Raw genomic sequence first — 25,341 nt, 5'->3', positions numbered from 1 at the left:
ATCCCCAGAGTTCAGGAATTCAAGGCTGGCCTGGCCAACATAGTGAGATACCAGCTCTAAAAAAAAAAAAAGATAAATCACTTCCATAATGAGGTTAGTGTAATCTTGATAGAAAAATGTGACAAACATTAAAAGAAAGTAAAATTACAAGACAACCTTTTTCATGAACATAGAAAAATTAGAAACAAAGTATTTGCATCCTGAATCTATCAATACATCAATAGAACAATATATGCCAACCAATTGGGTTTATAAAAGGAAAACCCAGGTTTAACATTTAAAAATCACTCCAGCCTGGGCGACAGAGTGAGGCTCCATCTCAAAAAAAAAAAAAAAAACAATCAATCAATATCATTTACAACAGTAATAGAATGAAAGAGAAAATCATTGAGTCATTTCAGTAGACACATGAAAAGCAATTGATGCAATCCTAAACTAAGATTTATTAAAATGAAGTTGGGTAATTAGTACACTGCTCCCTTAGTGTGATAAAGGATATCTACAAAAAAAAAAAAAAAAAAAAAGACAGCAAACATCATAATGTATGGAGAAATGCGTTCGGGACTGTGGTAAGGGTGCCTCCTAGCATGACTTCTATTTAGCTTTGTACTGGAGGGTCCTTCAGGGGAGCAGGGGAAGATGACAGGGATAAAAGTAAAACAATTAAAAAGGCAAAAAACTGTCATTATTCACAGATGACTGTTTTGGAAAAACCCCAAAGAATTCACTTTTAGAATTAATAAGAGGCATTTTGATACAAATTCAAAATTTAAAAATTATTGTATTGGTATCAGCTAAAAACTGAGAAAAAGTTAAAAGGTCAATACCATTTATAGTAAATTCAAATACATGAAAGATGTAAGAATAAATCTAACAAAAATGGCTCAAGAACTTAATATCAAAAAGCATTTGGAGAAATGTAAAAAGACCTAAATAATTGGAAAAATATATTATGTTTATAAATCGGTAGTCTTAATATTTTATCAGTTTTCTCAGAATGGATCTACAGATTCACTGTGATCCCAATCAGAATCTCAGCTGTGTGTGTGTGTGTGTGTGTGTGTGTGTGTGTGTGTGTGTGAGAACTGACAGGTTGATTCTAAAATTTATATGAAATGCAAAGACTCAAGAATAGCTGAAACTATTTAGAGTCAGATGAACAAAACAGGAAGATTTACTCCATTAATAGATATAGACCTATTTTAAACTACAAAAAGTAAGACAAATTGTATTTCTGCAAGAATAGTTAAATAGACTAAGGGTAAAGGTCAGAAATTCCTGAAATAAACCCATAAACATATGATCCAATATCTGATTTATGACAGTGACACTGCCGCAAAGTGATAAAAGATAGTCTCCAAAAAATTATGATAGATCAATTGGAGATTTTATATATATATATGTGTATATATATGTATATGTGTGTATATATATATATACATCTTCTGACTCCTATGTATGTGTGTGTGTATATATATAAATATACATATTTATATAAATATATATTTATATATATATATATACATCTTCTGAGTAATACCATATATGAAAATTAACTCTAGGAAATTCCTGATGGATTGTAGATCTAAATGTAAAATGGAAAACATAAGGCTTCTATGTTTAGAAAAATTTGGAACTGAAGAAAGAAAACATAGGTGAATATCTTCATGACTTTGGATAAGAAAAATATTTCTTAAGCAGGAAAAGATAGCACCAACAATATAGAAAAGTGACTGATGAAGTAGTCCTCAAAATTAGAAGCTTCTCTTTATGAAAAGACATTATTAGGAAGGGCAAAAATAATTCCAAAGTATGAGGTAATAAACAAGTTGATATCTGGAATATATGCAGAATTCCTATAAATGAAAAAGAAAAATTCAACTCAATAGAAAAATATGGAAGAGATTTGAGCTAACACTTTACATAATTGGATATCCCAATGGTCAATAAACATATGTAAAGACATTCAGCCTTGTTAGCAGAAAAAGAAAAGCAAAATAAAACTACAGTGTGAGAACTCGTCATATCCACTGTGATGTTATTTTTACGTGTCAACTTGACTGGTGGAGGGGTCCCCAGATTATATATCATTTCTGTGTGTCTCTGTGTGTCCCCCCACCCCACAACAGTCACCGGAGTGTGATGTTCCCCTTCCTGTGTCCGTGTTTTCATTGTTCAATTCCCACCTATGAGTGAGAACACACGGTGTTTGGTTTTTTGTCCTTGCGATAGTTTGCTGAGAATGATGGTTTCCAGTTTCATCCATGTCCCTACAAAGGACATGAACTCATCATTTTTTATGGCTGCATAGTATTCCATGGTGTATATGTGCCACATTTTCTTAATCCAGTCTATCGTTGTTGGACATTTGGGTTAGTTCCAAGTCTTTGCTATTGTGAATAGTGCCGCAATAAACATACGTGTGCATGTGTCTTTATAGCAGCATGATTTATAGTCCTTTGGGTATATACCCAGTAATGGGATGGCTGGGTCAAATGGTATTTCTAGTGCTAGATCCCTGAGGAATCGCCACACTGTCTTCCACAATGGTTGAACTAGTTTACAGTCCCACCAACAGTGTAAAAGTGTTCCTGTTTCTCCACATCCTCTCCATCACCTGTTGTTTCCTGACTTTTTAATGATCGCCGTTCTAACTGGTGTGAGATGGTATCTCATTGTGGTTTTGATTTGCATTTCTTTGATGGCCAGTGATGATGAGCATTTTTTCATATGTTTTTTGGCTGCATAAATGTCTTCTTTTGAGAAGTGTCTGTTCATGTCCTTTGCCCACTTTTTGATGGGGTTGTTTGTTTTTTTTCTTGTAAATTTGTTTGAGTTCATTGTAGATTCTGGATATGTTTGAGTTCATTGTAGATTCTCGATATTAGCCCTTTGTCAGATGAGTAGGTTGCAACAATTTTCTTCCATTCTGTAGGTTGCCTGTTCACTCTGATGGTAGTTTCTTTTGCTGTGCAGAAGCTCTTCAGTTTAATTAGATCCCATTTGTCAATTTTGGCTTTTGTTGCCATTGCTTTTGGTGTTTTAGACATGAAGTCCTCGCCCATGCCTATGTCCTGAATGGTATTGCCTAGGTTTTCTTCTAGGGTTTTTATGGTTTTAGGTCTAACATGTAAGTCTTTAATCATTTTTAAAACCCAGGTTCTTTTTTTTTTTTTTTTGAGACGGAGTCTGGCTGTGTCCCCCAGGCTGGAGTGCAGTGGCGCTACCTTGGCTCACTGCAAGCTCCGCCTCCTGGGTTCACGCCATTCTCCTGCCTCAGCCTCCTGGGTAGCTGGGACTACAGGCACCTGCTACCACGCCTGGCTAATTTTTTGTATTTTTAGTAGAGATGGGGTTTCACCGTGTTAGCCAGGATGGTCTTGATCTCCTGACCTCGTGATCTGCCCGCCTCAGCCTCCCAAAGGTGCTGGGATTACAGGGGTGAGCCACTGCGCCCGGCCAAAACCCAGGCTCTTTATATCCCTTGCCCATTTCAGCACATCGGCTTATCCTCATGCTTGTTGCCCTATAGTTTCAAGGCAGCAGCTGCAGGCCCAGGGATCCTGCCCTCACAACCTCCCAAACTGGAGAAGAGAGTAGCTTGGCCAGCAGCACACCTTGTCTTTCATGAGAAAGCAAAGCTTCCCACCCTAAGCTCTGCACCCAATCTCAATGCCACTTCTAAGTCAAATGACAATTCCTACCCACAAGGGGACCTGAGGACGTGAGGAAGTTTTCCTCTTTACATTCTACAAAATAGAAACAGAGAAGGGAGTTTGGAATCACTTCAATCAACCAAAAAAAGTCTGCCAAACCAGTCATCGAAATTGTGTCCTTTCTTCTATTTTGTCATATTTACTTCTACTCTTTTTTGGACATAAACCTGCTTTAAATACTTCCAAAAGGAGATCATCCGTTATATACTATTTTGTAGCTTTTTTCTTTCAAAATATTATGTCACTAAATGAAATGGCATAATTATTTTAATGCCTGCATATTACTTCATTATGTGGATATGCTATGACTTAACCATACCTCTATTATCAAATGTTTAAATTGCTTCTCAGTTTTATAAATAACATTGTAATAAAGATGCTTGTATATACAACTTTATCTTTTAGAGTATGTTTCTGGCAGTGCTTTGCTAGGCAAAGCATGTAGACCATAGAAGTTGTCTGAGTTTCATAACGACCTTAGTCTCAGTGGATGACAGTGACCCCGAAATCCATGTCTAGGCGTATTTTCAAACATAGGTCTTGATGCATAGTGGATGGGAGTTCACTTGATCCATAAGTTGAAACCAACTTATGGATTGCTAATAAGCGTTTTTTAAAAAACACAGAACAGAATAGAAGAAGAAAGTATTCCTATACATTGCCTATAATTTGGTGAAATTTTGTTTCTGGTGTGTGTGTGTGTGTGTGTGTGTGTGTGTGTGTGTGTATGTTGGGAGGGTGTTTGTGTACTATGTCAGTGCATTTTGCCACAGATTACAGACAAAAAGTTTTCAAAACATTCCAATAGAGGAACGCTCATATGCCTCCTGATTTCCAGCATTCATTTCTTATTTCTTTTTCCTGTTTGAGAAGTTCTGTAACAGTAATAATAATAAATTACCGTGGTGATGATAGCATTCCTGATTTGCTTCTCACGTAAATGAAAATGCATCCCTTGAAGTTTTGAAAAATGTAGAGTTTTCACTGTTGTTAATAACTAGCCTGTCAGTGAAGTTCTCATTTCCTCTTTACATCAAGTTACATAAAGGTTTCTTTTTAATTTATAGGCAGTTAGGTTTATTGGTAGTTAATTATCATGACTAATTCCTAATTTTATTACCCATGATCAGATAGTATGCACTGTGGCCTACAAAAATTCTGCTTTTTGGAAGTTACTGAGATTTTCTTTTTGACCAGAATGTGATCAGTTTTTTTCAACAGTTATATTTGAAAATAATGCACATTCTATGCTAATAAGATAAACTTTTCAATATCTATTGAATCCAGCCTATTGATACTAACATTCAAATCCTCTAGATTTGTATTTATTCTTTATGTCTTGAACTGTCATGAAAGTTTTCCACCAAGTTGCCATTTTGCACTTTATATTTCCAAGATTTCTTTGTATGTGTAGGATTTTATGATATATAAACAATCATACACATCCATAATTATTTATGTATATTTGTAGCTACTTCAGGCTTTCAGTGCCATAACTTACTATAATACTATTGACATATCTGATTTTTAAATTTACCTTTGGGTTTTTTTTTTTTTTTTGCCCATTCTTTTATATCTATTCTTCTGTGTCATTTTATTTCAAATGTGCATTTTGTAAATAAAGTTGGATTTTATTTCTTATATCATCTTGACATTCTTTAAAAATAGGTTAAGCACCCAGGCATGGTGGCTGATGCCTGAAATTCCAGCACTTTGAGAGGCTGAGGCAGGCAGATCACTTGAGATCAGGAGTTTGAGACCAGCCTGGCCACCCATGGTGAAACCTCGTGTCTACTAAAAATACAAAAATTAGCCAGGCATGGTGGCACATGCCTGTAATCCCAACTACTCAGGAAGCTGAGGTGGGAGAATTGCTTGAACCTGGGAGGTGGAAGTTGCAGTGACCTGAGATCGTGCCACTGCACTCCAGCCTGGGCGACAGAGTGAGACTGCACCTCAAAAAAAAGTAGAGTTTAATCTATTCACAATAATTTTGAAATTAATAAATTTGGTTTTCTCCTTTTTTATTCATTCAGTATTAATGCTTCCTGGTTGCTTCCTTTTATTCACTTGTATGTTCTTTGAAATTTGATCAATTTTGTATGTTTTTTTCCTTGATGACTCAAAAGCTATGCTGTTCTGTATATTCAAATCTTTTAAATCAATATCTAGAATGAAACTTCATATATTGACTATCCCTTCCCTTCATCAACAACGAAAATGCTTTCTCTTCCTTCCCTGGCACTCTCTCCCAATTTTTGTTGACATAATTGGGAACTTTAGACCCAGATTATTACATTAAAAATGCTAAGTATACATGTTATTCTTCCATAAAATATTTTCACATAACTACCTTAATAGTTATCACTTAGGCTTAACGATTTTTCTTTTATTTATTTTGATACGGAGTTTCACTCTTGTTTCCCAGGCTGGAGTGCAATGGCACAATCTTGGCTCACTGCAACCTCCACCCCTCGGGTTCAAGGGATTCTCCTGCCTCAGCCTCCCAAGTAGCTGGGAATACAGGCACACAGCACTACACCTGACTAATTTTATATTTTTAGTAGAGGCAGGGTTTCACCTTGTTGGCCAGGCCAGTCTCAAACTCCTGACCTCAGGTCTTGCTTTTTTATTCAGTCTGACCCACCTCTGCCTTTTAAATAACATATTTAGTCCATTTATTTTTTATGTAATTATTGATGTTTTGGAGTTTAAAACTCTCATCTTCATACTGTTTTTTTACTTGTCTTAACTGTTTTTGTTCCTCTGTTTCTCCTTTCCTGTCATTTTTTCACTAATTGAGTACTTTTAGAATTCTATCATATCTTCTTTATTAATCTTAGATTTTATTGTGTTTTTTTCCTAATGGTTATTCTAGACATTTCAACACACATCTATAACTTATTTACATCTACTTTAAAATAATATTCACAAATGATATGTTTTAAAATTTTATTATGTAATGCAATTTGTCCACATATGCACTTTTTATATTCTTATTGTCATATGTTTTATTTTTACATACGTTGTAAAGTCCATAATATATTGTTGTCAATTTTGATTTAGTCAATAATCTTTTTTAAAAATGTATTTTATGTTTAAGCTTTCTCACTGACAGTTGTGCCATCTATGGATCTGATTCTGTTGATTATTTTTTCTCTTAATTATGGGGCACTCTTTACTGTTTTTAGCATGCTTCGTGAATTTTATTGTATGTTGGGCATTGTGTGAGAAAGAACAATAGAGATAATATGGTAAATAATATTTTCTTCAGAAAGACCATATTTCTTCCTATTTCATTCCTCTAGGGTGGCATCTAAATCAATCTAATCTGTAGTTGAGCTGGGTCTGGGCTTTCTTGAAGATTTAGTTAGATTCATTTTTCCACTAGTGTCACAGGTGAGAAATGATAAGGACGATCACTTTAGCAAATCTTGCGATTTGTCCAGTGCTTTACATAGAGAATTCATGCTGTCAACTTCCTGGGTCACTGAGGAATTCTTTTTCTCTCCCGCATTATCTACAGCTTTCTGCAAGTTGGAAGATTCCTTTCCACTCTCATGTATGTTCTTAGTCTTTGATAAACTGTTGCTTTGCACTCAGTGAAGAGTTTGTGTACTTTGGGAGAATGTCTCTTGATTCTCCTATCCTACCTTTAGCCTAGGTAGCCACAGTAGGCTGCTGCCATGATGTTTGGTTAAGTTAAAATTAATTACTGTTTTTGAAAATAAAGAATTCCATAGCACTGTAACAACAGCTCCACTTTGACACATACTGCATCTGCCTGTACTATAGAATTTTACATGTAAATAATAAAAAAATAGTTTGTATTCTACTTTAACCTGAGACAAGGGTAAACTTCTCAGGTGAACTATATTACTATGCCAGTGTTAAGTCCAGATTCATTTTATTTCAATAAAAGTATTAAGAGAACATCTGTTTGATAACATTAACAAACATATTTATTGTTGCTCATACCAAAAACATTTATAGGTTTATATTATGTGCAAACACCAAAAAAGGATGCGTTTCTTTTATCTGCAAAACCATGGTCATACTTGCATCACTTACAATTTATGTACAGATGTGTCAGAGATGCTAGAAGCAGACACCTGGTCACATTGTACATGACTGTTAAACTTTTAAAGGGTGGGTGTTATCTTATTTGCTTTGGGGTTTCTGGCACTGAGCACAAGGTGGATACAGAAAAAATAGCTTTGAGAGAGCAATAACAATTCACAAATCACTTTCAACAGATAAAACACTGGTATCTAAAGTGATACAGTCATTCAAGATTCCACTGACATTTCTTACTCTAACGAATATTTTCCTGGAAGTCATGAGCAGTATTTATTTCTGGGTCTCCTAGCCTATTTTTCCCTCTCAAGAAACATGTTTCAGAAAAGGAAGCTTCCTGCTTTTCTAGTTCTGTCCCAGTTATTGTAGGGGCCCTTGCTCTCCCTGAACCCAATATATCAAGCAGAAAGCAATAGGGTCTCTCATGATGCACCCAGGTCTTGCTATAGTATGCCAGATGAAGGGATGCTTTCTGGAGGCTGCCCTATCGTCTTTTAAATCAGCTGTAACCAGCTGGCAGATGTGCCCAGGGGTGGGGTTGATGTGCTTCCCGACAGAGACTCCTTCCTCCTTTCCTCCTGTGCTCCCTCTTTGGCCCACTTATACTTACCTCACTTTGGAAATCATTTTCTCTGGGCTATAAGAAAGAGCAGCATCTGGTCTCCTGGCACCATTGTATGGCATTTTATAGTACTTACAGTTCTCTACACATACAGTATTGCTCAGAAGTTCTCTGAACCTTTGGTCAAGCTGCTGTCTTTGCCTGGGACATCCTCCCAGCCCACCTGCATCCCATTGACGTGGCTAAATCTACAGAACTGAGCCCAACATTGGGACCTGAGGAAGGCTTTCAGGAGGAAGTGATGCCTGAAGTCAGTGCCCTTCATCTGATTCCCACAACACCCAGGAAGTATGCACTTCACTTTAGACTTTACATACCACACTGCTTTCCTGTGTCCCCTCCCACTAGACTAAACTCTGGGATGCTCCCGGAAGGAGACCCTACCAGATCCATTCCTGTTTCCAGTATGTCTGAACACAGTGACTAGGTCATAGTAAATGCCCAGTAAATATTTACTCAACTAGTGGAAACCGAGATGGGCACATTCCTCTCCTGTTCTATGTTCCCTAATATGGATGGGTGTCTCCTCGGCACAGCAACTACTTCTACTTGTCCAGGAGTCTGGGGCAGAAAAGCTGAGTCTGTTCACATCAGAATGAGTTTGATTCTTTCACTCTGTTTTGGGCCGGGCGAGGATACAGCTCAGACCCCATTGCTCGAACTTACGGATTTTTAGCTTGCCAATTTGGCAGAGTACCTCTAAGTCCAGTTAGCTTTTGTATAATGCCACAGGATAGTAAAATATTTATTTTATAATCCTCTGACTAATCAGATACGACCTAATACTTAATTCTAGAAGAGGCAGAGCTACAGTAGAAGACTTTGTTTTCATGAAAGACTTAGATTCATGAAAAATCTATTGAAGAAACTTTCAATTGAAGTATTTGTATATATTGATTAACTGTGTTTTGTTTCAAATTGGGAAAGACGGTTGTGGTCTAATTTTTGCCAGTCTCTGATGTGGGATGCCAGTGTTGCATAGGAATGACATTTGAGAACCTCTGCTCCAGTTATGCAAAATTGCAGTTAAATACACCACCTATTAGCAGTAAGTTATTTTAGTTCATAAAAATACACAACATTTTTATTTTTGATTTTGACTAATGGTGTTTGCTTCCTGAAATAGGCTCGTAACCTGACCTTGCTTATTGAAGAGAGTAACTATTTGCCATCTCTTTCCTTCTCAGGCTGTGAGGTTGAGATTCTGGGTGTCAGACCCACCTACTGCCTAGAATATAAAAATGTCCCAACGGATATCAATTTTGCCAATGCAGTCAGCGATGCTCTTGACTCCTTCAAGTAAGTGTCCCAAACTCTAGCCACACCATTTTCTCCCTTGTTTCCAGGACTGATCACGGATGCTAAAGTGAATTAAGAGGGCTTGGTGGAGGTGAAATAATGCCAGAGAGTTGGTGAGCGTCTTGCATGGTGATTGGTAACTGCTAGTAGGCAGTAATTGTGAGCAAGTGATTTCAGGCAGGGGCAATCTCTGGAAATGTTGAACTGAGAGCAGGAAAATCCCTAAGGGTTTGAACCTCCTTTTTTAATGTAGTTAAACAACGGAAAAACAATATAAATGTCATCATTTCCCTAAGCATGATTCAGTGAACAATTGTGTCTCTGAAGGTACTAATAAGTATTTGGCAAAAAGGTAGGATATGTGGTCAAATAAGTTTGGGAAAATTGCCTACCCTACCCCCTTCTTGGCAATGTACAAGATGCAGGGGCATATTAGAACACAGAATCTGTTTTTTCCCTCCCACATGGAACCATGACACACAATTTGAAAAATGTAGGAATTAGTAATGCTGTCTTGTATAGCACACAAGAGTCTGTCAAGGACACTGATCAAGATAGTTCAGGACAAAGCCTCAAGTCAGTCTCAGAAATCTCTGGAAGTGGAAGTCAAGGTGGGAGTCCAAGTGGGAGTTTGCATTAAGTAGAGATCAGTAATCGAGAGGTTACAGATGCTGGGGGCTTTTGAGTTTCCAGGAGTGGACTTGAGGTCACTGTAGCCACTGAATGGGTGTCCTGTGTGTGTCAGGCAGAAGACCCACCATAATCAGAGCAAAGAGACTGGGGACAGGACCTTCTTCCCCCCAAGAAAAGGAGCCTGGTTTCAAGCTGGGCATATCAGAGAACCAACATACCCAGGCACAGTGTACAGAGCACTAGCACGAGCCACATCAAAGGGCCTGTCACTAAGACTGCCTCAGATACAGAGCTGACCAATCATAAATTTTCTTCTTGCCACGCCCCTCTGACACCATGGGGAGCAGCAGCCACCCCCACAGAGCTGTGAAAGCAAAAAACAGCACCCTGCCTTCACCGCTTCTTAGAATGATTCCACTTCCATGAAACCTATCAAGAGGGTCCAGGGAGGTGGGGGTACATAAAGGTTCATGCTCTCATTGACAGGTCGGAGAGAAAACAGGTTTAAAATACACAGAAATGGAGAAATAATTGCCCGTGAGTGCTGGAGAACCACACAAGCACGAGCCGGGATATTACGCTGCAGTCTAGTTTTGTGCGAGTGAAGCAGAACAGCACAGCACGTGTAGCAGATGAGCGGGGCTGGCCCTTGGACATTGCTCCATGTCTAACCAATGCTGTTTCCAACATATCCAGAATGCCAGCCATCCCCACAGGCCATGGCTGTGCCAAACATGAAATTTTGGATTAGAGTTGCCATACAAATACCTCCAAATAACCCAACAGTCTGTTTGGCAATGTCATCCTTTTTGCATTCATCTTATCTTAACAGCTGATGGATTGTCACTCTGTACCGCCCGGTGATTCACAGATGGGTGAGCACAGAGCGCACAGCCATGAGAATCCCAGGTTGGTGCTGGCCTACTAGCTGGCCAGTCTAAGCAGACTTCCCTGCCCTGAGAGACACCAGCATGCAGCGGGGAATAAGTGCTGGGTTCTATTTCCTCTAGAGAAGCTATGGAAATGCATCTTTACCTTGGAGAACATTTAGGAATGGGGAAGGTTTTGGTGGTGGTGGTGGTGGTGGTGGGGTATGAGTGTGTGTCTACCATAGATATTGGGTTCCACCAGGAAGAAAAGGCTACAAAGAACCAGAAGCCCAGGTAAGTGTCCCCAGCTAGGCCTCCACCTAATGTGCCCTGGCATTACCATACTGCCCAGCTCCACATATTTATATTGTGGTCTGTGTAGACGGCCTTGAGCTCCATGGGTTGACATTCACATGGTCTGCAATAAGAATGATGCCCCTGAAGCAGTGAAGGCCTGGGTCGGATAGAAACCAGGTCAGTGTAATTGTCTCATGGGGTCTTCATATTGCCAAAGTTAACAGGGCCACCAGAAACAGCCCCTTTGGGTAGTAGGTGGAAAGGTGGAGACCTACTATCTCTAAAGCTAGGAAGCTCTTGACATGAGAGAAAGAAAAGAATAATAATAGGCTGGATGATACTGCCTGTGGAAGACAGTGAGATGACTTGGGCCTCCCCTGAAGACACAGGAAGCCCCTCCTTCAGCCAACCTATGTGTTATTATTAGATCATGTCTCATCACCTTCTTACAAAGAAGAATAAAGGCCTGAAAGTTGTGGGTCAACAGTTTTCTTTGAAAGAAATCTAACCTTTGTGCCCTTCAGGAATGAGGTGCGTGAAGAAGATGTCCAGTCTAGAACAGTCTAGACCAGTCAAGAGCACTTTGCCCATGGTAGCTTGTCCATGCAATCATGCGGCTCAAGGGAATCATTAAGTCTCTTGGTATGTGTGTCTAGCAAAGATGTAGGATTATTGGTCTGTCCATCAGAGACCCCTAAAAGAGGAGCGTGTCTAGAACGCCACAGCTCGCCTCTTGACTTCTGTTCAGCTCTACTGCAAATTCCTAACTATAATTTGAGGAGCACTTGGAGTTTTCATACATGAGTGTCCAAACATGCACACACATTTCTCCAAGTCACTACAAGATTCACAGAGTGTCTTTTTTAATCCACTTTGCTATTAGCTTGAGAGGCAGAGAGAATGGAACTCAGGATAGATGGGCTTTGACAGAAAGCAGGAGAGACTGTTAAGATCTTGAACACAGAGGTCTGCTCAGGGACATTCAGCAGAGGATCTAGGTCAGCCTGTGGTAGGAAAGATAATCCCTCGCCCAAGTTTGATCCAGGCATTGCCTTCCAGTGCTCATAACGCATTACTGACTCCAGACATATCCTTGTGAAATGCTACCTTTGAACTTGGACAACTTCTAGAATAGGGAAAAGGAGGAGGGAAGGGAATTAGTGCTTTAACAGCCATCGGCTAGTATTGTGTCAATGGGCTTGATTTCCAGTAACCCACTTGGTTCTCATGTCCACGGTATTGTGTAGGCATTGCTCTGCCCACGTTACAAAAGAGGTCACTGGCTCTCTTGGACCTCACAAGCCAGCTAGGGGTGGAGCCAGAGCCCAGCTCTTTCCACAGCAGCTTAGGGCCCAGTCTCTGGAGGCCTCCTGCCTTGGTGACGCGGTGCCTGAGAACCACTCCAGGGTCAACTCCTCAGTCCTCCACCCTGGTCTCTGCCAGCTCACACCTCTAAGACACTCTGAAATTGAGACAGCGACAGGGAGTCCAGACGCATCTCTTTGCAAGTGTCCTCTTTGGGGCCATCCTAAGGCCTGGGGTTCTGCAGCCTGCTCAGGTGTCGTCTGTCTGCAGCCTGCAGCCCAGGCACTGGAGCCGTGTGCCTCCCACCACACACGGGCACTCTGCAGGCAGCGCCCCCCACACACAGCCCTTTACCCTGGCTGAAAAGGAAGCAGAGTTTGTGATCTGCATCACTTACTCCCATCCTCCTGGAAGTCCTATTTGCAGGATATTCATGGTTCAGTGGGCAGGAAAAGGTGCATGGTGCTGAAGCTGAAATAAGCCTTGAATGGCTCATGGGGGTGGGTGGAGGAGAGCAGGGGGCAGTCACAGTGGCCGGGCAACTGCCTCCAGGCTTGTATAGCAGACTCACTGTGCAGCCTCACAAAAGTGTCAGTCAGGAAACAACTTGGCTGCAGGAAAAGTGGACACAGCCATAGGCTGTGTATAGATATAGTCCTTTGTCAAGCTCCAGGCTACTGAAGACAGCTCTAAAGGACTGCCTTCAGGATCCCAGAGCCTCAGTGGTGCCTGGACTAATGAAGGAATGGATAACACAACTCTTTCCATGGGCCACCAGGAAGCCAGTTCCCCTGTCCTGGCCTGGTCCCTCCTCCCTGTGGAGTACAGGGAAGAAGGAGCAGGAATCAGGCTGAGGCTAGGAGACTGGCTCCTCCTCCCTGCTCAGCCACATACTCAGGAAAAGTGATCTAGGGCCACCTGGAAGGAAGAGAGAAATGGGAGGCATTTCTTCCCCTCCCCTCCCTTTTACTATGTGCCAAGTGCTTTATACACATCAGCTTGTTTAATACACCATGTTACCCTTTGAGTAGTGTATCAGTTCATTCTCGTGCTGCTAATAAAGACATACCTAAGACTGGGTAATTTGTAAAGGAAAGAGATTTAATTGACTTGCAGTTCTACAGGGCTGGGGAGGCCTCAGGAAACTTACAATCATGGCAGAAGGGAAAGCAGACACGTCCTTCTTCACATGGCAGCAACAAGGAGAAATGCCAAGAAAAAGGGGGGAAAGCCCTTTATAAAACCATCAGATCTCATGAGAACTCACTCACGATCATGAGAATAGCAATATCATGAGAATAGCCCCCATGCTCCAATCACCTCCCACCAGATCCCTCCCATGACACATGGGGACTATGGGAGCTACAATTCAAGATGAGATTTGGGTGGGGACACAGCCAAACCATATCAAGTAGGTTTTTCAGATGGGGAAATGGAGGCTTGGAGATAATCTTGCCATTCATCTGAGGCCTCGAGGTTGGTTAGAAGAGAAGCCAGAGTTTGATCCCAGATTTGTCTAGTTCCAATGACCCTGTCAAAAGAGAATTTTCAAAATTAAGACTTGTCATATGCTCAGTACATCTGGGTATGAGGAATATGCCAAGGTTCAACGTAGTTTCTTGCTGAGGGGAACCAGGAGCATGACAAAGTTGCTTATAAGGAGAAAATGAGACACACACACACACCACACACACACACACAAAAGAAACGGATGGAGAATGATGAGGGATAATTATTGTTTGATGCAGATATGCTTAATAATATAGAGGTTAATCAAACCATAATGTTAGAGCTGCTTTCTCCATCAGACAAAAATAATTTTCATCTTATCAGTTTCCTACAAGTTAACAGTTAGGTTTCTAGAGTCTGAACTCCAATCAGTAGTTCAGTCTGGTGACTCAAGCAAGCTCATTAGACAGTGCTCACCACGGCACTGAGAAGACAGGCAATCATCCTGTAGGCTTTATTTCTAAGTTTTGGATCATTTTTCTTAACAGTCACCCACTTTAGTAAGAAAAATGGAAAGAACATTAAGAACTTTTTACATGGCAAAGAAATCGGGACAGAATCCTAAGGTAATGGGAGACTCAGGTGTCCCTGAAACCCCAGGGCTAGGAACCCCTTGCAGCTCTCAGGTAGCTGTGCTGGGGGCCACATGTCCTTCTGGAATGGTTCCTGGACCTTAGAGCTGTCAATGGCCAGTAGTAGATGGGCAGGCATGACTACTCCTCACCCAAACAATTCATTGCAAATGAGCTGACCTGGGATGGAAACCAGATCCCTGTGGAAAACAGCTGGCAAGCAAGCATGTGTCAGCTAAACTCCAGACAGGCAAGAGGTCTCAGCCCTTGAAGATATAGGGTCCTAATGAGTCAATGAAATGTCAACGTATAATCCTTTCACAAAAGACACGTGTATAATCCCTGAATCACAAGCATCCCAAATCCAGGATTCCCAGCATCTGGGGTTGACAGCGTCCTGACCAAAAGCCATCAGGTAAATTGTCATACATAATGGCTGATGTGGAGGTTTGTGAACTGAGTAATAGCCTTGAGGAAACCAGAACAGTGAGTGCTGCACTAAGGTGAGGTATCTAACACGAAGAGACCTAGAATTAGTTCACTCATTAAACTTGAATGCAATGGTAAACTTTATTCATGAAAACTCCTCACTATAGTAAGTCACCACTGAGTTTAATCGGATTTTTCCCTACATGTAAGCCGGCTCTGGAAGTGTGGACACCTAAACAGATGCCGTACTGTGTGAACAGGCACATCTGAAATGCTAAATGTGCACGTACCTAAAGCAATGAAATGCTGAAGCTTATCCAAAGGACAGATTGTACGGAAGCTTCACTATGTTCAAAGATTGCGAATTCTGTGTTCAAAGATTGCGAAGAATTGCTCGGGACCAGCGATTCTTGGTTCAGTGTGTGTTTCTCCGTTGGAGATTTGACCTCATTTATTTTAGGGTATTGGCTTTGCCTGGCCCAGGGACAAGGTTTCGGGGGGTGTGAACACCTTCACAGAGTGCTATGTGGGTGATAAGGCAGCAAGCTGGCGGGGGCCTCCCTCACCTATGCCTCTCTCCTCTGTCCCTCCAGGAGTGGCCGGGCCGACCTGGCAGCCATCTACCACGAGCGCATCGACGTGGAAGGCCACCACTACGGGCCTGCATCCCCGCAGAGGAAAGATGCCCTCAAGGCTGTCGACACTGTCCTGAAGTACATGACCAAGTGGATCCAGGTGACCTGAAGCAAAGACACGTGGCCTGGCCTTCTCTCTGTCACCCTCTGTTTGTCTCCTCCACAGTCACTCCTGTCAACATCTTCCCTCTTACTGCTAAAGGCCGACTGGGCCTGCACAGGCTTCGATGAGTCCCTTGGCTTCACACAATGCCTCCTGCGATACCAAGTGATCCTTTGTTCCACAGCCGGGCCAGTGAGAGAGGCTGACCTGGGTGTGCCTTCTCGCCTGGCTCAGCTGGAGAGATACCCAGCTCTGTGGAATCCTAATAAGTTTGGTAGCAGCTTGACATGTAGACGGGTTCCAGTCCTGATTCTACCTCATGCTTTTGCTGAATGACTACAAGTGTTTGGTTTTGTTTTTACCTTTGCTTTCCCTTCCTGTGCTTTATCCTGTACATCTGTAACATGGGCACATGATAGTTCTCACACCAGCACACAAGTTTGTTGAAAGGGGAGCCAAAGAAGATGCAGAGGGTCGACCTTAAAAAGCTGAAAGTGCTGTGTAAGGTGTCAGCACGAATTGAACGGGACTGAGCCTCACAGTCCCCTCGGCAAAGGGCTTCTGTTGTGGTTTTGAACTGGGTCTCCCCAGGGCAAAATAGTAGATGATTAAACACAGAACTGAGGAGATAGCCTTTCTCCTATCATTTGTAGTTGACAAGGTTTTCTGAGAGCACGAGCCTCTCTGTTGGTGCCGTAAGGACTGTCTTTTCCCACCTCACAGGAGCGGGGCCTGCAGGACCGCCTGAACGTCATCATTTTCTCGGATCACGGAATGACCGACATTTTCTGGATGGACAAAGTGATTGAGCTGAATAAGTACATCAGCCTGAATGACCTGCAGCAAGTGAAGGACCGCGGGCCTGTTGTGAGCCTTTGGCCGGCCCCTGGGAAGCACTCTGAGGCAAGACAGCCCCGTGGGGGTGGAGGGGGCCATGTGGGCCTCCGTGTGTTGCCATTTGCACTGTGTCCTTTCCTTGCAGTCTTTTTGTTTGTTTGTTGTTGTTGTTGTTGTTTGTTTCTTTTTTTGAGGTGGAGTTTCACTCTTGTTGCACAGGCTGGAGTGCAATGGCATGATCTCGGCTCACGGCAACCTCTGCCTGCCAGGTTCAAGTGATTCTCCTGCTTCAGCCTCCCGAGCAGCTGGGACTACAGGCATGCACCACCACACCCGGCTAATTTTGTATTTTTAGTAGAGACAGGGTTTCTCCATGTTGGTCAGGCTGGTCTCGAACTCCTGACCTCAGGGGATCCACCTGCCTCGGCCTCCCAAAGGGCTGGGATTACAGGCGTGAGCCACCGCACCCGGCCTTTCCTTGTAGTTTTGATACTGACATACACAGCAGTGTTAGGAGCTTGGATGCTGGAGACAGATGACCCTGGTTTGCCTCTCACTCCCTGAGGGAGCTCTATCAAGTCTCTGTTTTTTCTTCTCTGAAATGGGCATGAGCATACCTACTCCATTAATGTCATGAGAATTAAATGGGATCACGGAAGCACCATACAGGCCCTCACCAGGGCTGTTTGTTTGTTTGTTTTTTTGTTTGTTTTTGAGACGGAGTCTCGCTCTGTCGCCCAGGCTGGAGTGCAGTGGCGCAGTCTCGGCTCACTGCAAGCTCCACCTCCCGAGTTCACACCATTCTCCTGCCTCAGCCTCCCGGGTAGCTGGGACTACGGGCACCAGCCACCACGCCCGGCTAATTTTTTTCTATTTTTTTTTTTTTTGTAGAGACGGGGTTTCACCGTGTTAGCCAGGATGGTCTCCATCTCCTGACCTCGTGATCCACCTGCCTCGGCCTCCCAAAGTGCTGGGATTACAGGCGTGAGCCACCGTGCCCAGCCTAGGGCTGTTTTATTACTGGCCCAAACGCAGCACTTCTCAGGCACATCTGGGGAGCATCAGCAGCATCCCTAGGCTGCCCTTTCTCAGGAAGGAGGCTGCTGCCAGGCTGCCGTTTCTGCTGGGGAGCAAGAGGGTAAAGAATGAAGGGAGCTGAGGCTGTATGCAGTGCCCAGCTCCTTATGTCCGGAGCCCCCATTCCCAGCTCTGTGTTCAGCTGGAAGCCAGACAAGCTCCCCACCCTGGCCCCTCTGCCTCCCTGTAAGTGAGCATGGTGGTGTTGTCATAGCTGCCTCCTGGCTGCTGTGAGGGATGTGGAAGCACGCTGAGCCCACTGCAAGGACAGTGTATGTGTTGGTGACCACGATGATCCCCACCAGAGGGTGTGATTGAGTTCCCACAGTGCCAAGATGGGGGACAAAGCCCTGCTCCCCACAGTCACTGCCCTGCACCAGGGATGACTAGACCTCTGCTTACCCTGCTCTCAAAACAAATATTCTGCCTGGCAGTAGCTGGTGACCTACCCTGAGAAGGGAGGAGAAGCAAGTGGCACCTTCTGCTGGCTGCTTGTCCCCCGAGTTCCTAGTCACTTCCCAATATGGGCTTTGTGGCTCGTCCCACTCCCAGATGAAACTGATCGGGGCAGGAAGCAACTGTCTTCCTGGGGGCAGGTGACTTGCTGCCCCTGGAGGTTGCCAACCACAGGGTGCCAGGAGTAGGTCCTGGCCAGCCTGCTTTCTCTCTGCATCCTCACTGCAGCAATACAATTGGCTCTGGACAGTCATTAGTAAGGATGAAGCACTGGTGGAGGCCAGGGTCTCACCTCTTTAGCCCAATCCTTCTGCAGATGCACCCTCCTTTCCTTAGGAACTCCGGATTTCCTTAAGTAGAAAATCATAACTCACGGAGCCTACTCCCCTATAAGATCTGTCTATTTGGGGTTGAGGAACACAGATGCCCACATTGCCACTGCTCCCAGCCTTGCTCCATCCCCAGGGGGACTGTCCTTTGTTCTCAGGCTCCACGGTCAGGGACTGCAGGTGCAGGCTATGTTTATGCAGTGTTCCCATGAGCTCCCAAAATATGAAATCAGAAACAATATTTTACACATTGGCAGGTTCTTGAAAATAAGTTCTGGGTTTTTTCTTTTTTTTTTTTTTTTTGGCAAGAAAGATCATCCTTGTCTCCAATTTGGCACTTAGGAATATGCCATCTCCAGAACTTGGGCATCAACAGCTTTTGAGCTAGGGAGAGCTCCTTCCAAGGTCCTGTTCAAGTCAGGCATTGCAAGCAGCCAAAGCATTTGGTAGAGTATTCAAAAGCGGGGGCCATGTTTGGGCGACAGTTTGTCATGTGACGGACACAACAGTTTGTGAGACCTGCTGTGTGTCGCCAGATTTTTCACTTATACAAAATCCTTCTGCAAATGCATCCTCCTTTCCTTAAGAACTCCGGATTTCCTTAAGTAGAAAATCATAACTCACGGAGCCATCAGAAACCATCCACTAAATTATTTTACAGAGTTGAGTTGATAAACTCAATCTTATATTCAATTATGCCCAGAAATATATGCCTGATTTGGCTAAAGGCCAAGTCAACATCAGTCAGTCGATTTTAATTTTAGCCATAGATATTTAAGTGGCTGCTACTATTAGAAATATGTACAGGGCCAGGCACGGTGGCTGACGCCTGTAATCCCAGCACTTTGTGAGGCTGAGTGGATCAACTGAGGTCAGGGGTTCAAGACCAGCCTGGTCAGCATGGCGAAAACCCATCTCCACTAAAAATACAAAAATTAGCTGGGTGTGGGAGTGGGTGCCTGTAGTTCCAGTTACTTGGGAGGCAGAGGCAGGAGAATTGCTTGAACCCAGGAAGCGGAGGTTGCAGTGAGCCAAGATCTTGCCATTGCACTCCAGCCTGGGTGACAAGAGCAAAACCCCGTCAAAGAGAGAGAGAGAGAGAGAGAGAGAAAGAAAGAAAGAAAGAAAGAAAGAAAGAAAAGAAAGAAAGAAAGAAAGAAAGGGAAATATGTACAGGGCCACACTCTGTGGCTGAAGCCTATAATCCTAGCACTTTGGGAGGCTGAAGCAGACAGATGTACAAAGTATGTACAAAGTTTGCATCTTCATCTTGAAATTAGCAATGTAATTAATGGCAAACAATTGTTAGTGCTTTAAAGATTCATGTGCAGGTAGGATGGGTTCTAGGTCAAGTTGAAGAACAAATCCTCTTTTTGGATCTTTGCAATATTTAACATCAGGTAGACCAATTTCTTACTTTCCCTTTAATATCAGCATGGGAGTTTTGACATAAATAATATTAGAGCATGGGCGTTTTGACATTATTATAAAATGAATAAGGTGTGAAGGGTAATGTTACAGCAGACCCTTTACACTCAGAACACTTGAGAAATAGGACATTACCATTACCTGGGACAGCTGTATGTCGTTCTCAGACCCAATCCCCCTTTTTGCCCCCTCAGAGGAAACCACTGTCTTAAATTATTAAAACTTCTGCTTACAGTTTTACCATATATGCTGTTTAGTTTTGTAGTTGCTCAAACTATAATAAGAAATATAGAATTGGAATAATTTTGCCTGTATTCTTCCGCAAATTGCTTTTCCTCCCCTAAAGCTGAGATCCCTGAGAGTCTTCCAGGAGTGTTTGTAGCTATAATTCATTCATCTTCAGTGCTGTAGAGTATTCCATTGCAGAACCACACCATGGAATTCTTTCTCTCCCCCACTATTGCTGGGCATTTGGGCTGTTCCATTTTGCAGGGTTCATTCCTCCACATGTCTACAGGTGCACAGGCTTGAGGGATTTCACCCTATTCCTCAGAGTCAACTTCTTAGGTGAGAGAGTGTGAGGATCTTCAGCCTTCCTGGATAAAGCCACCTTGCTTTTTGAGACAGACAGAGTTTTTTGTTTCTACATATTCAAATCTATCAAGTATTTGGCAATTTCTTTCTTTGTTCTTATATGTAAGTTCTCCTCTCCCCTAGCTCCAGTAAATATTCACACATATTTAAGAGAGTGTCAAACTGATCACTCTTGATTTTCTTTGCAGATATATAACCAACTGAGCACAGTGGAACACATGACCGTCTACGAGAAAGAAGCCATCCCAAGCAGGTTCTATTACAAGGAAGGGAAGTTTGTCTCTCCTTTGACTTTAGTGGCGGATGAAGGCTGGTTCATAACTGAGGTAATTATGAAATATGTGCCAATTTATTCTCTATGCAAATTCTATAAAACAGTCCCAATTTAAATAATAGTTACTCGAGGTTTTATACATAAAAGATTTTTTCACATAGGCGTCGTTCGTTGCGTTATGCCTTTCTTTAGAGAATCAAAAGTCTTGATTGGGTAGCTCTGTAGACACAACTGTAGACGTGAACCCAGAGTCATGGTTTAGACTTCGTGGCTCCGGACTCGCCGTGTTTTAACAAACGGGCCTTAACTCGATTACCCAGCTTACAATGTAACCTGTTCGCTTGAAAGTGGAACAATTACTGTGAACCAAAGCAATTGCTCAAGGGCAGTCAAAAGCAGGGAAAGGCTCAGCTTAACTTTCACCTTCAAGAGAAATGTTTGGCAAACGAGACTGTGAGTCCCCACTTTGCCAATTCGATCTTTCAGAGGAGAATATCATGCATTTTCGGTCCAAACCTTAATTGCCTCATGCCTGGATGACCTCCACAGCCTCCTCCTGGTTGGCCTGGACTCTAAGCTCATCCAGCTCTGGCATCAGCTTGGGGTATCGGGCCACGGTGGGGAGGCCCTGCCCTTTAGGGGAGTCTGCGGTCATGTCATGTTTACAGTTCCTTCCTGAAGACAGCATGGGTTATTTTAGGAATTTGAAGGTGGGTTACAATCTTTAGCTTGGTTCAAAAGTAATTGCGGTATGGCAAAAATCACAATTACTTTTGCACCAACCTAATAGAACAGGCTCCAGGGTACATGAGAGTAGCTGGTTGAGGCCAACCAAGTGTAAGACCTAAGACTGTCAGTAGTCGCCCCGGGGCATGAAGGCAGGTGATGATCGGCAGGAAGGCTGACTGTGATTGGGACCCGCTGGTGAGTGGGAGTCCGGGACATGGGCATGGGAAAATGGGGGTTGTGTGACATGAACATCAGTTATGCAGGAAGATCACGTGGCTTCTGGGTGCTCTCAGACAGAGAGAAGCACCTGGCACCGAGGAACTGAGAAGAGAGCAGATCCAGTTAGGAGTGTGAGTTGCACAGAGCAGAGGCCAGCGAGGTCCTCCTGCTTCTCTGCCACGTGGTTTACAAGGTCAGGGTTCCTCTGTTCCCTAACGCCCGCTCCCCTACAATCCAAAATGCTTCTCATCACTTCATCACAGCGTGCGAGGTCACCTGGAGTGAGGTTAGGTGGGGAATCACCAGATCATCACTTAGAGTGGTTTGCCCAGGACCTCACACGGAGTGCATATGTGGTCAAGCAAGTCACCTGTCTCACTGTATTCCATAACGCCAGCCTTCCAGATCACACCAAAGGGCTTACTGTGTGAACTTTTTTCAGTTTATAAAATTCTGGCAGAATTGCTTTGAATTTTTAAAAGCAAATATGCCCTGAAGGTTAATCCACAGCCGTCAGTCATTTCTTAGCTGGCTATTTGCATCCGTCATTACTCTGTCGTCTTTAGCTGAAGTCGCCCGTGCTGAGAGGCTGGGTGGTGGGGAGGGAGAGTGTGAGAGGGCAGAAGTGATCGGGGCATCTTGGTGGGAAACAGGCTTAGGTAGGGGAGTGCAGGGCCAGAGGTCACTATGGAGATGCTGGATGACTAATGAGGTGCCATCTCAATTCCGGCGAGAAAGGTCTTGGTCCCCTGCAGTAGGGTGTGACAGGTGCTGGGGAAGCAGCTTCAGCCCTGAGTCCTCTCAGTGAAAGTAAACATGGTATCTCAGCAGCCACACGTCCGGTATGAAGATGCAGGGCCCTCCAGTGAGTGACGGAACACAGTGCTGGGAGACCTCGAGGCATCCGCTAAGATGCTCTTGGTCATAAATCACAGCCTATTTGATAAATGTGGCTAAAACAAAAAGGATTTACTATCCCACATAACTAGAAGCCTGGAGGCAGGCAATTCCAGGATTGCTGAATCCAGCAACTCAATTATATCACATCCCAAGCCAGCTCTTCTGCAATGCTCTTGGCTTTCTTCAAGGTCACAAGGTGGCTGCTGCAGCTCCACACATCACATCATATCCCGTCAGGACATTCCAAAGCAGGAAAGAAAGGGTATGGGTTCTGTTTGCATGTCTCCTACTTTTATCAGGGAGCAAAATATACATACCAGAGCCAGGGCCAGACTCAGGTTTTGTAGGACTCTGAAGATTATGGTGAAGGGGATCTCTCTTTAAGAAGAAAACATACACAATTATGAATACAAAATTAGGTACGGGGATTTGGAAGAAGTTCACACACATGAGGAGCCTTGGTGCATAAGCTGTAAATCTGCTTCTGCCCAGAACCCACCAGCGGCTTCCCTTCGGTCTCATCAATCAGCTGACTAGTGGGGCTAGAAAATTCCTGCCTTGGGTCAGTTTTGGTTCTGAGATCTGAAGTTGTGCTGAAGTGCAGACCAGGGGGTCCCAATCACAGGACAAAAGTGAAACAGAGGCCAGGAGTCAGGCAGACTGGGGCCCCGAAACAAAGAACAGAAAGAAGGGGTGAGGGGAGAGCAAGGACAAACGGCAGCCTCTGCACCATTCTGACTGGTGCTGGCCCACTCAGGATGCCCAGTGACACGTCTGAGGACACATCCTCCTTCCCCTGGCTCTGCTTCCATCTCCCCCCGATCCTTCTGTCCCGTACTCTGCTGTGGGTCCACGTACCTTCTCCCTTCCATCTCCCCCGCATTCTCCTGCCCCACACTCTGCTGTGGGTCCAAGTACCTGCTCCCCTGTAGGAAACCAACAAATTAGCATTGACCATGTTATGTTCTATTATATATTACTTTTGTATGCATTGACAAATACACACACACACGTTTGTCTGAGTAATAGAAGTGAGACCATCAGTTAGCAAGGGCTAACCAGTACTGTATTGTATGTCTTAGGGAGAAGCCACAGAACAGAAAGGAAGAATGCCTAGCATTGACAATTATTAGAGCAGCATTTTAAAATATACAATCACTTCCAAAGGAAGATTTGAGGTAATTTCAAAGATAAGTGAAGTAGAAATCTTAAAAAGAAAAAAAAGAACATCAGAAATAAGATAAATAGGGTGCGAAAAAATAAGATTAGCTCTGAAAGATGAGGGTTGCCCACTAACAGACTATCCATGGTGGCTCACACATCTTTAATTACTAATGATAAAGGCTGCGAAACTCATCCTCATGTATCACGCCCGGATCCTTAGCAACTCTAGAATGACCCCTCCCCCAAAGCTTCAATGACATGCATAGAAAGTTATTTTACACCTTGCAGATAATAAATACTTCAAGAAAAATTTCTGTTTAAATTGTAGTCAATGACAACAACTACTGCAATAATAATGGCTATCTTGAATTAAGTGCATCCCAGTTCCTGTTTCTGATTCTCCTGATGACTCTGCATTGTGGATATTCTTAGTTCTTTTTGTTTGTTTTATTTTTGTTGGCTTTTTTTTTTTTTGAGATGGCGTCTCATTCTGTCACCCAGTCTGGGGTGCAGTGGCACCATCTCAGCTCACTGCAACCTCTGCCTCCCAGGTTCAAGAGATCCTCCTGCCTCAGCCTCCCAAGTAGCTGAGATTACAGGTGCCCACCAGGCTGCCCAGCTAATTTTTGTATTTTTAGTGGAGAGGGGGTTTCACCATGTTGGCCAGGATGGTCTTGAACTCCTGACCTCAAGTGATCCGCCCGCCTTGGCCTCCCAAAGTGCTGGGATGACAGGCGTGAGCCACCGTGCCCCACTGTTATTGTTAGTTCTGAAAATAACGTACAGCCAAACAAAATGGAACACACATGTGGTTCTGAGCTTCCAAGAAGCCAATGCAAGGAGAGCAATCAGTTCCATTAACATGATTTACGGCATCTATATCCATGAACACAAATGTCTCTCTGGAAAATCATAATCCTCCCTGAGTCCTGAGAGACACTGAGATTTTTTTTTTTTTTTTTTTTTTTTTTTTACGTAATTGCTCTTTTATTTTTATTTTTATTTTTTTTCTAAATTTCTCAAAATTTAATATTTTGGAAACATGACATCAAAATTTACATAGCAGAATTAGAATTTCCAGGACATTTAATATTAGAAATTTCAGTACAAAATACAAAATAAAGCAAGCATGGATATAATAATAATAATTTGGCAAAACTGAAGAAAAGCCATCATTGTATTAGCACCAAAGTGAACAAAAATGCAGTAGTGTATATAAGATTTGAACTATAGAATTAAGCAGCCTTATGTACAGACATAATATAGAA

General features: G+C 43.0%; 1 protein-coding gene across 1 annotated transcript in view; it reads left to right on the top strand.

The window, feature by feature from the left end:
- ENPP6 (ectonucleotide pyrophosphatase/phosphodiesterase 6) overlaps nt 1-25,341 on the top strand; it is a 60,145-nt gene that overhangs the window by 22,423 nt on the left and 12,381 nt on the right. The window contains exons 3-6 of the mRNA XM_032148990.2: nt 9,603-9,714; nt 15,922-16,063; nt 16,790-16,969; nt 20,976-21,113. Coding sequence (XP_032004881.2) covers nt 9,603-9,714; nt 15,922-16,063; nt 16,790-16,969; nt 20,976-21,113 — 572 coding nt within the window. The remainder of the gene's footprint in view (nt 1-9,602; nt 9,715-15,921; nt 16,064-16,789; nt 16,970-20,975; nt 21,114-25,341) is intronic.

Source organism: Hylobates moloch, unplaced genomic scaffold (assembly GCF_009828535.3).
Source record: "Hylobates moloch isolate HMO894 unplaced genomic scaffold, HMol_V3 SCAFFOLD_3, whole genome shotgun sequence".
In the NCBI taxonomy this organism is placed as follows: domain Eukaryota; kingdom Metazoa; phylum Chordata; class Mammalia; order Primates; family Hylobatidae; genus Hylobates; species Hylobates moloch.
Note: the sequence above shows the minus strand (reverse complement) of the source record. Positions and strands in the feature narration are given on the sequence as shown.